Source organism: Hibiscus syriacus, unplaced genomic scaffold, assembly GCF_006381635.1.
Source record: "Hibiscus syriacus cultivar Baekdansim isolate YM2019G1 unplaced genomic scaffold, ASM638163v2 tig00111237_pilon, whole genome shotgun sequence".
Classification (NCBI taxonomy): Eukaryota; Viridiplantae; Streptophyta; class Magnoliopsida; order Malvales; family Malvaceae; genus Hibiscus; species Hibiscus syriacus.
The window spans coordinates 308225-320462 of record NW_024063029.1 but is presented as its reverse complement, the minus strand read 5'-3'; the positions used below and the strand labels follow the sequence as shown (position 1 = coordinate 320462).

The following is a 12238-nucleotide window of genomic DNA, read 5'->3' as shown; positions in this document are numbered from 1 at the left end:
AGATCATATACATACGAACCATCAGTTCAACCAGACTGTTTTGATGTTGAAGCTCTGTATGTAAGTCCAAAATGACCAAGATTTTTCAACTGTTCCAGATTTGATGTTTGATGAGGAGGCGGATAGCGCATGGAACAGTGTACTAAGAGCCAGAGAAAGTACCAAGTACTTCTTCGTCAGTTTTTACTAAATAAATAATTCACCACTACCTGCTGAAAAGCCAACCTAAACTCCTCGGATCCTTTAAGTTCAGTCAAATAATCTTATTTATGGTTTCTACGAAGGAACAATTTCGCTGTTATGTACCCCGTTTTGGTTTCAAAGTTCAAACGGTACCATTCCAAGTTTTGTTGTTGGAAACAGAAATTTTAGGGAATAACAGTGAATGCTAAAAGGGCTTGTCAAATCAAGGGGACAATCGTCCTTTTAGTTCTCAAATGTACAGTATATATATATATATATATCAACAATTCAAATTATTGGCTTGAATCTTTGGTCATAAAGTAACATCAAAGGGTAAGACATTTTATATAAAAGATGGAACTGGTACAAGACTTGGCAAAAAAAAATTCTTCATTGCATGCAAAAATTCAACCACATAACTTTACAAAGTACTCTTTTTTTCTTTCTTTCTTGATAGGTCAAGATGCAACAGAGATGCATCAAATCAAATAAACAGAATTCTGTCCCTCTCAGGACTCCCACATTGTTATCAGCCTTTCCAGCTACACAAACAAAAGCATCCCATCAAAAGTTAGGGTAGCCAGAGAAATTATATTAAATCCCATACTGAAAAAAGCCAAAAAAGATGGACATAAAGATTAAAATAATTATTTAAAAGAAAAAAATATCAGTAAGCTTCAAACGACTGTTGTCCAGCAGCTTTCAAGGCCACATTTTTTCTGACCAAGTCTTTATTATTATTTTCCTTATCATCTCTGTTTCCCATTTCTTTGAGCATTCGATCAACTTGAAACCATGTCGATGAAGCAATCGATACAAACAACACACTCATTAAAGAGTAAAGACCACAACTTATCAGTAGCCGTCCGCCAGTAAATACTTGAGTATCTTAATATCTATGGTATTTTTTCCAGCAGATAGCCGCTTCTCATTAGGTATATGATGATAGGTGCTCATTTTGTAAGCCTTCTTCTTTTGGCAGAAGTCGAAGAATAGACCATGGCATCGGTTGCCCTGGTTGGTGATAAGTCTGGCAAATTTACACTAGTTTGCATATCAAATTCTCTCATCTCTAGTTTCTGCATCAAATTGTAGCATGTAAACACACCTTCCTGTGACAGAACAATCCAAAACTATGAATCAAGTATCCCGAAACTGACAAAAGAAATAAAAACAAATTAAAAAAAAACCCTCACAATTTCAAGAAATCCACAAAAAGAAACAGAATTCATCGTATACTCCAAAGCTTTCCTTGTTAATCTTTGATTCAATGCTCTCAATATAGCGGCAACAGCAACAACAGAAGGTCGATGTTCCATTACATTGACCTCTATATTCAAACACACACACGAAAGGAAAATCAACTCAGAGAGGATCTGAACGGATTCAAAATATTGATGGCGTGAATGACAACTACCTTTGATTGTAAACAAAATGAGATGTGTAATGACTTTCATGTCTGGTGGTGATGATTTGCACATTTCCCAAATGAAAAAATGAAGAAAGGCAAATGGGGTGACTAAACTCATTTTCCATTCCAAAGTATTCAATACTAAAAGCTCCATTCTCTGAATAGTTTTAGTATCGAAGTTGCATCCTTCAATTTGAAACTCTGAAAGTGCAGGAACTTCCATCTCCTCCATCTTTGCAGCCAATGAAAGGCATGCTATAGACAATAACTGCATTGCCCATGATTTTTCACTCTGCAAAACAATACCATAAAAAACAATAGCAACAAGAAACCAAAAAACTTGGAGAATGTAAAAGCATGTGAACTTACATCAATGGATTTTCTGGAAAGGAATCGATCAAAATAAGTCATAGATAAATACGCTGTTTGGAAACGAAATCCAAATGCTGCTCTTGCCTGGATTAATTTTTGTAATAATAAAAAAATCAAATCCAGAATATCAATACTGATTAAACATTCTAAAAAATCGATGAAGTAAGAGGAAGAGTGTAAAATAACCGACTCTCAGGATCCACGTTATAGCTTCCAAACGAGCAGATTTGAGGTAGTTACAAAGCACCAAAGATTCACTTTTTTTAAATCCAAAGCTCATTTCTCTATAAAATAACATCTGCAGACACTCTTCATCGTAGCCAGTAATGTAATTCTCGTCACCTTCCGTTTTAGAATGCATTTCTTTAGATTCTGCTTTTCTTTCCAGAAAAGAATCTAGGAAACGATATCAAATTTAAAAGCAGCTAATACTTGCATGATAAACGAAAAATACAGTTCACCTTGATCAATCTCGAATTGTGATCAACAAAAAAAAAGATAATGATAATTGATTGAAGCCCTATAATTTAGCAGAAATGTTTACTCTTTTAGCGATCAGAAACTGAAAGAAAAGAAGTTTGGAATGTTGGGTAATATTCATCGTATGTTGTCTTTAAATCCAACCTTTTTCCCCGCCTTGAATAAAATGTTGGGTTGCTTTTGTTATTCTTGAGGACTGAGATTTGACCGGGAGTACCGGACTGAAAAGGACGAACTGTTGTTTGGCTACGCTGGTTAAAATAGCGTTTAATTCACCGCCCAATGAGACGACGGAATAATGATGTCAGGTGCAGTTAGTAACTTTAGGACCCATCCGCATTTGTCAATATCATATATCACGCACTTCGTTTTTTTGAAGACTTTGTGACGGGAGAAAAATTAATTTATAATTCATATTAAATAATAGGTTATGATTAATATATAATACAGTTAGCAAACTATACTATATAATTTTGTTAAAATTAAATGTTTTTAAATTAACAATAAAAATTATCAATAATTTTTAGGATAAATAGTTAAAAAAATTCGTTTGATATATTTTATCTCTATTAAATTGTATGTTAAATATCTATTAAAAGTAAAAAATTTATTCTCATTCCCCCAAGCAAACTTGATAACAAAAACATGAGCAAGTAATTCGATCTATTGGTCAAACTACTCATATTTGTTCTTTCATATTACCTTAGGTCATGAATTTTAGATTAACTAATAACATTCTTCCTCTCCTTCTTTCTCTACCATCTTCCTATAATTATGATTAGATTTAGAATTTATAAAAAATAATAATTATATGATATCATCTAATTAGATAGTAATTTGCAAATGTTTACTTAAAATATAAAATCTATACTTATCTGAAAATAATATACATCTTATAATTATTTATTTTTATTTAAAAATAATGTCTTTACTGCCAATGGTATAAGAGTAGTTGTCAAACCCTTCATCGTACTATTTTTTTCATTTAATTTTTTTTTCACTTCGCTTCATTTATTCTTCATCATTTTATTTATTTTTAATAAATAAACTGTTTTTCTAAAAATATAAATATGATGCGAATGTAATTCTCCGATACTCAAATTTCTTAAAATGACGGTGATTTAACATTTTTCTCATGATGTCATTTTTCTTTAAAAAGAATTTAATAAAAAATAAATCGTATGAGATTTAAAATTTAAACAATTATGACAAACCCAATGTCAGACTATCAATTCTAACTCTTTTAAATTTCAATCTATGATATGCAGAGTGAATATTGACAATGTATAACTGATCCTTTCAACTGAAGTCATTTGTATCATTCTACAGAGCAAACTAGTTAAAACTCTCCACACCATGTAATCTAAAACAAATTAAAACTCTGCAGTTCATTATACATTATCTTAGCCTAATAAAATGGAGGGATGGAAGTCATGGCACATGCACACATGACATAAAACCTCTTCACTTTTAGACACCCATTAACATCCAATATTTTCTCTTGGATTTCGTGCAACTTGGTGCTTGTAATTAATTCTGTTTACCACCAGGGTTTCCCATCTGCCATTCTCGTGTCAATTTTAATGGTTAAATTCGTCCGTCCAAGGTGGCCCTTAGATCCAATAATAATGATTCATACACCGAAACGTCTGATTCTTCATGGCATTGGCATAATATTGCTGTGGTCAAACACATTAATATTGAAGGATGGAACAACTAGGTCATATGATTCTGGGATCTTATATCCAAAAATCTTTCAATGATTTCCAACTATGATGATACGTGGCGTAAAGATGAGTCCCCTGCTCCACTTCCGTCTGCTTCATACATAGAGTAAGCTAAAAATGGGCTGACACACTGCTTGGGAAAAGGAAAGCAGTAGTACAGATCAGTATTCCCTTAAAAGTTGACTGAAGGGAAGGTTACAAATTGAAGCTGAGACAGTGTTTGCTGGGAAGTTGCATTTGTGCCGTATGCCATTGTTTTTGGTGAATGGTGTTTACTTTCCCATGCAACCCCTATGTTTGGGGGGGACCTTAATTTGCCAAATTAATTAAACCCTTTTGTTTGTAGCCAGGCATCATATTAATGTAAATTTAAGCCAATGCAGTTGCTTGTGTGATGAATAGTTGACATAGACGCATCCAGCGCACACTGCTGAATCTCAGGGCCCAAATGAACCCCTGCGAACTATAATAGCAAATCCAACTGGTAAAAACGAGCATATCTCCTTAATCCAGCACGAATTAACTGGAGAGATCAATTCAAGTGAGCAGTTAAAGGTTTGGCAACCCTAGTGATCTGAGTACCAGGCATTGAATGTTGGGGACGAAATTTAACAAACAAAATAATGCAAGAAAAGCTAAAAACGGAAAGGAGGGGGAGCCCTGGCCTGCATGATTGGGGTTGGTGCCTTCTGACAAACAAGTCTTGTACCCCACAAAAAACACACAAACTTTGATGTCATCTCTTTCAACAAAAGTACCTGTGAAGCCTACCTTGTATTTCAAAGACAGTCAAGTCAGTGAGGAGTTCGGGATTGCCAAAGTTTTGACTGGTCGCACCTTATCCCACTCCCAAAACACCCTCTGGGCAGCGTGCTCACATACCTATTTGCTTTGCCTCCAATATTATATCTCTGCCTCTATTACCCCATGCACCAAGGCATCCTAAGATGGGATATGAGTTTGATCATGGTGACATTAATTACATATTTTTATTTAAATTTAATAATCAACTTTGAATCTTTTAAATAAAGTGAATTAACTAACCGAAGACGTTAATATAATTAAGAAAAGTGAAATTAATAAAAGTAAAATAATTTTATAATCTTTGTTCGGCTTGTTGAAATGGCCCCACGAACAAAAGAACATTGAATGAGTTTAAAGTGAAAGAGCGGCTGGGCTATGGCGGTGTAAAAGGAAAAGCTCTTTCACTTGAGGACGTTTATCTAACCAGTGGAAAAATGAAGGTGCGTTGAGGTGAGACACTCTAATTGCTGTTACCCAAACGTCATTTTTTGTGCCAGTGAAAAGAAATAACAAGGAATATTCTCCTAGTAAATGGTGAAACGCAATCCCGACTGTATCCAAAGGGAGAGAGTCTAATACAAACTCTATCTAACAGTGGGCTTTACTGGTCCAGCTCCAATATTTGGGCATTTGGATTCAATAGGGAAACAACCGGCTTTGTAACCACCAGCTAGGTTTTGTGCAATAAAGATAGTTTGCAGTGTTTGACTCCTCAATTTTTTTTGGATAAATATATTTTTATTACCCAATAGCACAACCTGTTAAATCATAGATCTGTTTTACAAGAAGACAAATTACATACAATATGAATCAAAATCAACCAATGTCCCAATGCTTACAAAGATTAGTATTAACAATATCAATGCTATTTAAGTTTCTACCCCTAAGTTGAGAGCTAACAATGTCTTTGATGATTCGAAACAGTTCTTAAGCATTTCTGGATCGACCTTGAAATAGTTTCTTGTTTCTTTCTTCTCAAAGAATGTAAATCAGAGCATTAAGAGCAATCTTCAGAATGGTAGTAAGCAAAGATTTACCTTTCCAAGTAAAGCAAGCCCACACAAAAAAAGATTCCCAACAACGAGTTATAAAATGAAGACCGAAAAGGGAGAAGATTGAATTTCACAAGTAATCAGCCATAGGACAATGAAGGAATAAGTGATCCCTAGTTTCCAAAGGATCATCACAAAACATGCATTGGCTTTCATTGATAAGCCCCATACGAATAAATCTATCCTTAGTAGGAAGTCGATCAAGTAAAGCCATCCATGAAATCAAACTATGTTTTGGAATATGGAGAGGAAACCAGATAATTTTCTGCCAAAGTACAAGGGGTTTCTTTATCCGAATAGCATCCCAAATACTCTTTACTGTTAATGTACCAGCAGACAAAATAGAGATAGCCTCAGGCCTGAATTTGAAGATTCTCTTTAAGCTCCAACTGGTTGAAGGACTAATTTATGCATTCCATAAATCTTTATCTTTAAGAATGTAGCTATTAATCCAGGCCATCCAAAGAGAGCCTTCACCAGCAAGAATTTTTTTGATAAGAATTAGCATACAAGCTTTGTAACAAGTCTTTAGATCTTTAATACCAAGTCCTCCCTCAGATTTCAGAGAGCAAATATTTTGCCATACTACTCGAGCTCCAGAAGTCGTTTTGTCGGCTCCTTTCCAGAAAAAGCGAGAGCATAATTGTTCAACCCTCTTAAGGACAGAGTAAGGCAGAAATAACTGTCTGCACCAGTAATTGTTGATGCTAAATATGACTGCTCTGATTAATTCCAATCTACCTGCATAACTAAGAGATTTAGTAGACCAATGATGCAGTCGAGCTTTAATGCTTTCAGTGAGGACCACACAGTCCTTATCAGATATTTGGTGCATACATACATGCAACAGATACAAATGATTAATCTCTAAACCAGTAGAGACGAGACGAGTATGATTTGTCTCTTCCATTATTTTGTAAAAATAAAATCAATTACTAAGAAAATTAATTAGATATTAGTTAGATCAAAGTGGTTAAGACACTAATCAATGATGATAAGAATATTGTTTAAAATAAACATATTTTTATCGTTAGTTGATTTAGTTGAATGAAATATTATATCTTTTAAATAATTTTAGAGTTAAAATTTTAATATTGTAAATAAAATAAACTGAATTATAATAATATCTCATATAATGAACTTTTATAATAACTGATCTAAATCAATCAACTAGTAAATCAAATATCATTAATTATATAAAAAATATAACTAATTTTTATTTTAAAAATTTATTCTATATTTAAAATTGGGTAAGCTACACATTTAATGCCTAAACTATCAATTTTGTTTCGTTTTAGTACCTAAACTTCCATTTATTTTAAAATCATACCTAATATTTACTTTTTATTTCATTTTAGGAACCGCCATTAAAAACTTAATGGAATTGATGAACGTGACATTTTTATGGGTAAATTACACCATTCATCACTTAACTATCTTCTCACTCATATTTTGGTCAATAAAGTTTAAAAAAAATTCAATTTACTACTCAACTTTCAATTTGCTCATGCTTTAACCACTCTAATTTATTTTATTAATAAATTTTATGACATGGCATTTATTATTATATTTTATTAACGTATAATTAAATTAAAAGAAATGAACTTTGTAAGTTAGAGTGATTAAATTATGAGTAATTTAAAAGTTAAGTAATTAAATTAAAAAAATTAAACTCTAGTGACCAAAATAGGAGTGTGAAAATAGTAGTGATGAATGATGTAATTTACCAATAAAAAGTGTCTTGTTGTAACAATTCCGTTAAATTTTAACGACGAGGTATTAAAATAAAATAAAAAATAAATAAATGTTAGATATAATTTTGAAATAAATGAAAGTTTAGGTATCAAAATGAAATTAAACTAATAATTTAGGTATTAAAGGTTATTAAAATTTTATTAACAAAAGAAGAAGAAAACATATGAGAGATGGCATTGTACAGTGGGATACAACGAACTCCAACATCCATCGTGTATAGAAGACCATATTTCTGTCCATTACCATAAAAGTGTACAAAAGGCCGAGTTGGGCTTGTTTAGTAATTTCCCTTCTTTAGTTGCTTAATTTCTCAAATCTCAAACTTCCTTTGCGTTACGATAGCCGCTTACTTGTTGCACCTAAATCTACATATACAGAATCCTATCCATTATGAATCACGTGTTAATCCTGATTCCACGTTCTCTCTCCCCTATCGCCATTCCCGCCTCGTGATCCCACCATTGGATTTCTAATCCAGTCATCGACAGCCACCATACCACGTCATCGATTACGAACTACTGGCTACAGGTTGTCCGAATATTCCATACCACCCAAATTGAATAATTCTTTTCCAGTAGGGTAATAGTTTAGTAATACGACTCTCTTCCCAAACGTAATCGTCTTCTTTTTCCTTGTAAAAGGAAGGGTTCTCTAATTAATAGAATTTTCCCCTTTGCTTTATAAATTTTAAGAGTAAGATCAATTTTGATGGCTGCATCCTCATTCGATTATCTTTTGTTGATTTCTTCTTCGCTTCACTTTTGTTTTATCGATCGACTTTTAATTTCAAAGCCCTCTTATCATCAGATTCTTAGTCAACCTTTTACCTGTTTATGACATATAAAAAAGTAACAGCACATAAGTCGTTCCAGCATGGGTAAACGTAAGATTTCTTTTTTTTTCTTCTCTTTAATTTGGGCAATTTTTCCCCTAGAATGATTTGATTTACTCTTTTTCCCCCAGTTATTTGATTGTCTCCCCTAAATGATATGAAGAACTGTTGATTGTTGATGGCTTTGTCAAAGCTCACATAATGAGTTTTATATTACTCGTTTTGGATCGTGTTTGGCGTTCATTTTTAGTTTAAACTGTTAAAGATTCATTCTTCATTTTTTGCTAAGTAGAAGGATTTTTTTTTCCAATTTGGCAGGTAAAACTCAGCGTAAGAATGCGGCGATGTTAGATAGTGACGATGAAAATTGTAGCGTAAGTTCATCGTCAACCATGGTTTCTGATCGAATGTCGGTAGCTGGTACCGAAGAAGTAGAGCTTAATAAGGATAGTTTACTTGATGAAGCTGTTGATGCTCTGTATGAAAAGAGGTTAGAATTAGTAGTTTACTTTTCCGGTAACTTTTGTTGCATGTAATTTGATGCATTTATAATTAGGCTACTGAGTTGATTGTAGCTGAATTGGCGTTTTTATCTCTTGTTGGTGAAGGGGTTCTACACGAGAGAAGGCCTTGGCCGAGATTATCGAGGCTTTCAATTGCAATTTGCAGCACCAGTTCGTGGAGAAGAAGTAAGTTCCCCTTTTCTAAATATTTTATCTTGCTTGAATTTTACTATTGGAAGAATTGCACTGAGGATTAAGGGCACGGTTCTATGAATTTTTATTGATCTGTGATGACCTGATTTGGATATCCTAGTTGGTTCCTAAAAATGGGCTTGCAATGAACTAGGATTAACATTTTATAGTGAGACCGAGCACTTAATTGTTCAAATTCCATATTGTTAGATTGTGATTTTCTACTATTAAGCGCATTGGTAAGTGTAGGTGAAAATGTTTCTCATGATACACTATATATAATTCGGATACTTGAATCCATGTGCTTCTAATGGTGTTTTATTACTTTTGGCTGTTTTCCAGATTTGCTACATTATTGCATCAATGTTTGAATTCTATCAAAAAGGGGTCAAGCAAAGAGATATCTTTTGCATCCCATACCATTGGTTAGTCTTGAATAGTTTCTCAATTGATCATGCACTCATGCAGATAATAAAACACATGGCTTCAGTATGTATTCAAGCTGTTATCTTTTCTTGGGTAGGGTTGCTGGCCTTAACTGTTGGTCCAGGAGATAATGCTCGGGAAATATTAGAAGAATCAATAATTCCTCTTTCACAGGCTCTTAAATCTGGTTCTGAATCTTCTAAGACAGCCTCGGTGAGTAAGAAATTGAATAGGATCTTATTCTACCTCTAATATTTTGTTTGTATTATGATGCTCTACCAATTGTGGATTCACTCGATCTGGTTTCTTATTTTAGTTACTGGAGTGTTTGGCTATCATCACGTTTGTTGGGGGCACTGATCCAGAGCAAACAGAAAAATCAATGCAAATTATGTGGCAATTGGTTCATCCTAAATTAGGTTCTAATGTAAGTATATATGCCTGATTTTCACTGATTGAAATGGATATGATAATTTATCAGGGTCCATATACGATAATTTATTGGTTCTTTTTTTTATTTGTGAATTGATCGGTTCTTTTTGACTTGTAGGTTGTTTCTGTGAAGCCTTCTGCCGCTGTAATAACAGCAGTTGTCTCTGCTTGGTCATTTCTTTTGACAACTACGGATGGATGGAAGCTTAGTCCCAAACTTTGGCAAGAGTGAGTGAACTATATAGATCATACTTTATTGTCCTTTTCTTTCTCATAGTTTATGTATCTCAGTTAAACCAATTATTGGGATAATATATATTAAAAAATAGTTCAAGGAACCTTGTGAGATTTATATTACTATTGAACTATAAAGTAAAATCACAAAGCTGGGCAAATTGATTGGGCTAAGAGACTGATCAGTCTTTGCCATTTATGCAGGTCCATTGCATATTTGTCTAGTTTGCTAGATAAGGATGACCGATCTGTCCGCATTGCTGCTGGTGAAGGACTGGCAGTAATTTTTGAGATGGGAAGCTTAGAGAAATTTGCTGCCGAAGTTAAAGGTTCTAGTGATGGTTCAGTTCCTGAAGGAAATAAATCTAAAGAAGGATTCTCATATATACAAGGACTGAAGGGAAAAATTCTGAATCAAGTCAGAGACCTCTCTGCGGAAGCTGCTGGTAAAGGTTCTGCCAAGAAAGATCTTAACAACCAGAGGAACTTGTTTAAAGACGTATTGGAGTTCCTTGAGGTACCATTATTGTTGCCCTTCTCTTTGTGAACTTACGGTCCTTGGAACTTCTCATGTTAATTAACTGGTATTTATCTCGATGATGTTAGGACGGTTATAGTCCTGAGACATCAACGAAGATTGGTGGGGATGCACTGCAGACATCATCGTGGTCTCAGTTGATTCAGGTTTCACTTTCGCTTCTTGTTCTCCATTTTCTGATGGTTGTTACATACCCATCATTTTTTTATAACAGTTTTTCAATTCAACAGTTGAACTTTTTGAGGCGCTTCCTTGCTGGAGGTTTCACTAAACACATGCAGGTTAGTGTTCTTTCAATGGAGTAGACAACTGTTGATGCAAATTGCTCGTCTTTTATTTTTTAGTGGATTAAGATAGAATTTTTTGTTTCATTTGTACAGGAAAATCAATTCCTTCAAGATGTTTTTGGGTTCACACCAAAGAAAAGGAATCTTATAGGCGGTGAACACATTTCCAATGGTGAAAAGGTTGGTGTACTTCCTACTTCATGAACATTTTTATCCTGACCGTTCTGTACCCAGTCTGGAAAGAAATTTCACCCAGTTCCTCTTCACATCCACTTTTCGAAAAATAGAATTCGGAGTGGGGTGTTTCTAAATCCATTTTGCCATACCTATATGAAACTAATGCTTGATTTGTTCCTATTCTGTGACACAGAGAATGTACAAGTCACCAAATTCTGCTCTCAACAAAGCAAGAACCCAGCTATTGAACAAGAAGCGGATGCTATCTGCGGTAAGTATCTCAAATGAAGTTGATTTTCTAAATGCTGTATTAGTGAAGTGCATTGTGAATGCTTGTATGCCTTCTGTGTATTCAGGGTAGGAACATTGGACACTATGCTGTCAATGGAGGTGATGAAGATTCTTAAGCTGCTGCCAAGCCAGGGCAGGAACAACATTACTTCACCTGATCGCCTTTTTTATATTCATTGTACGCCAATGTATTGAAATCCAAATCTCTGTAACTGATAAACTAGGAACCATCTTGATTTTTTATATTGGCGATGACTTCATAATCAACAAATAAAATGTCATTCTTGTACTCTTTATGTGATTGTTTTAAAGGCATATTCATGTCTTGAATTACTCGCTGCTTTTTTGTTCACGGTGTTATTTGTCTTTCATGAAAGTGAGGTGACCTTATTGGTGGTCAGTTTATGTTTACAATTAATATTAGCATTCAACAGTTTATATATTCAAAATATTTACTTATTTTGATTTCATACATTAGTGCGAACTATGAAAAATATAATTATCTACATAATCATATCAATTCTCTCATCCATATAAATTAA

The 12238-nt window shown here is 33.9% G+C and overlaps 2 protein-coding genes across 2 annotated transcripts; one reads left to right on the top strand and one right to left on the bottom strand.

Moving 5' to 3' along the window:
- Positions 1 to 1136: 1136 nt before the first annotated feature.
- On the bottom strand, positions 1137 to 6939 carry LOC120156782 (cyclin-D1-1-like). Its single transcript, XM_039168038.1, has 5 exons — positions 6540 to 6939; positions 2157 to 2362; positions 1964 to 2050; positions 1380 to 1886; positions 1137 to 1295 (listed from the first exon to the last, which is right to left on the bottom strand). The coding sequence occupies exons 1-5, from the start codon at positions 6937 to 6939 to the stop codon at positions 1137 to 1139; spliced, it is 1359 nt and encodes a 452-aa protein (XP_039023969.1).
- Positions 6940 to 8464: 1525 nt separating this feature from the next.
- On the top strand, positions 8465 to 12029 carry LOC120156807 (interferon-related developmental regulator 1-like). The gene is made up of 13 exons (XM_039168068.1): positions 8465 to 8667; positions 8935 to 9106; positions 9225 to 9305; positions 9654 to 9736; positions 9835 to 9950; positions 10054 to 10164; positions 10288 to 10397; positions 10608 to 10920; positions 11010 to 11087; positions 11172 to 11222; positions 11322 to 11408; positions 11599 to 11676; positions 11762 to 12029. Exons 1-13 carry the CDS (start codon positions 8658 to 8660, stop codon positions 11810 to 11812), a joined length of 1341 nt encoding a protein of 446 aa, XP_039023999.1. The 5' UTR covers positions 8465 to 8657; the 3' UTR covers positions 11813 to 12029.
- The last annotated feature ends 209 nt before the right edge of the window (positions 12030 to 12238 follow it).

What these genes read in the sequence shown, in the direction of transcription:
- LOC120156807 (XM_039168068.1), top strand. An exon ending in GATGCTCTGTATGAAAAGAG is followed by an intron (nt 9,107 to 9,224) that starts GTTAGAATTAGT and finishes TTGTTGGTGAAG; the next exon opens with GGGTTCTACACGAGAGAAGG. An exon ending in AGTCCCAAACTTTGGCAAGA is followed by an intron (nt 10,398 to 10,607) that starts GTGAGTGAACTA and finishes CCATTTATGCAG; the next exon opens with GTCCATTGCATATTTGTCTA.
- LOC120156782 (XM_039168038.1), bottom strand. Translation starts at nt 6,939, where the DNA reads ATGGAAGAGACAAATCATACTCGTCTCGTCTCTACTGGTTTAGAGATT. An exon ending in AAAGACTTGTTACAAAGCTT is followed by an intron (nt 2,363 to 6,539) that starts GTATGCTAATTC and finishes ATCGTTTCCTAG; the next exon opens with ATTCTTTTCTGGAAAGAAAA. An exon ending in TTTCCAGAAAATCCATTGAT is followed by an intron (nt 1,887 to 1,963) that starts GTAAGTTCACAT and finishes ATTGTTTTGCAG; the next exon opens with AGTGAAAAATCATGGGCAAT.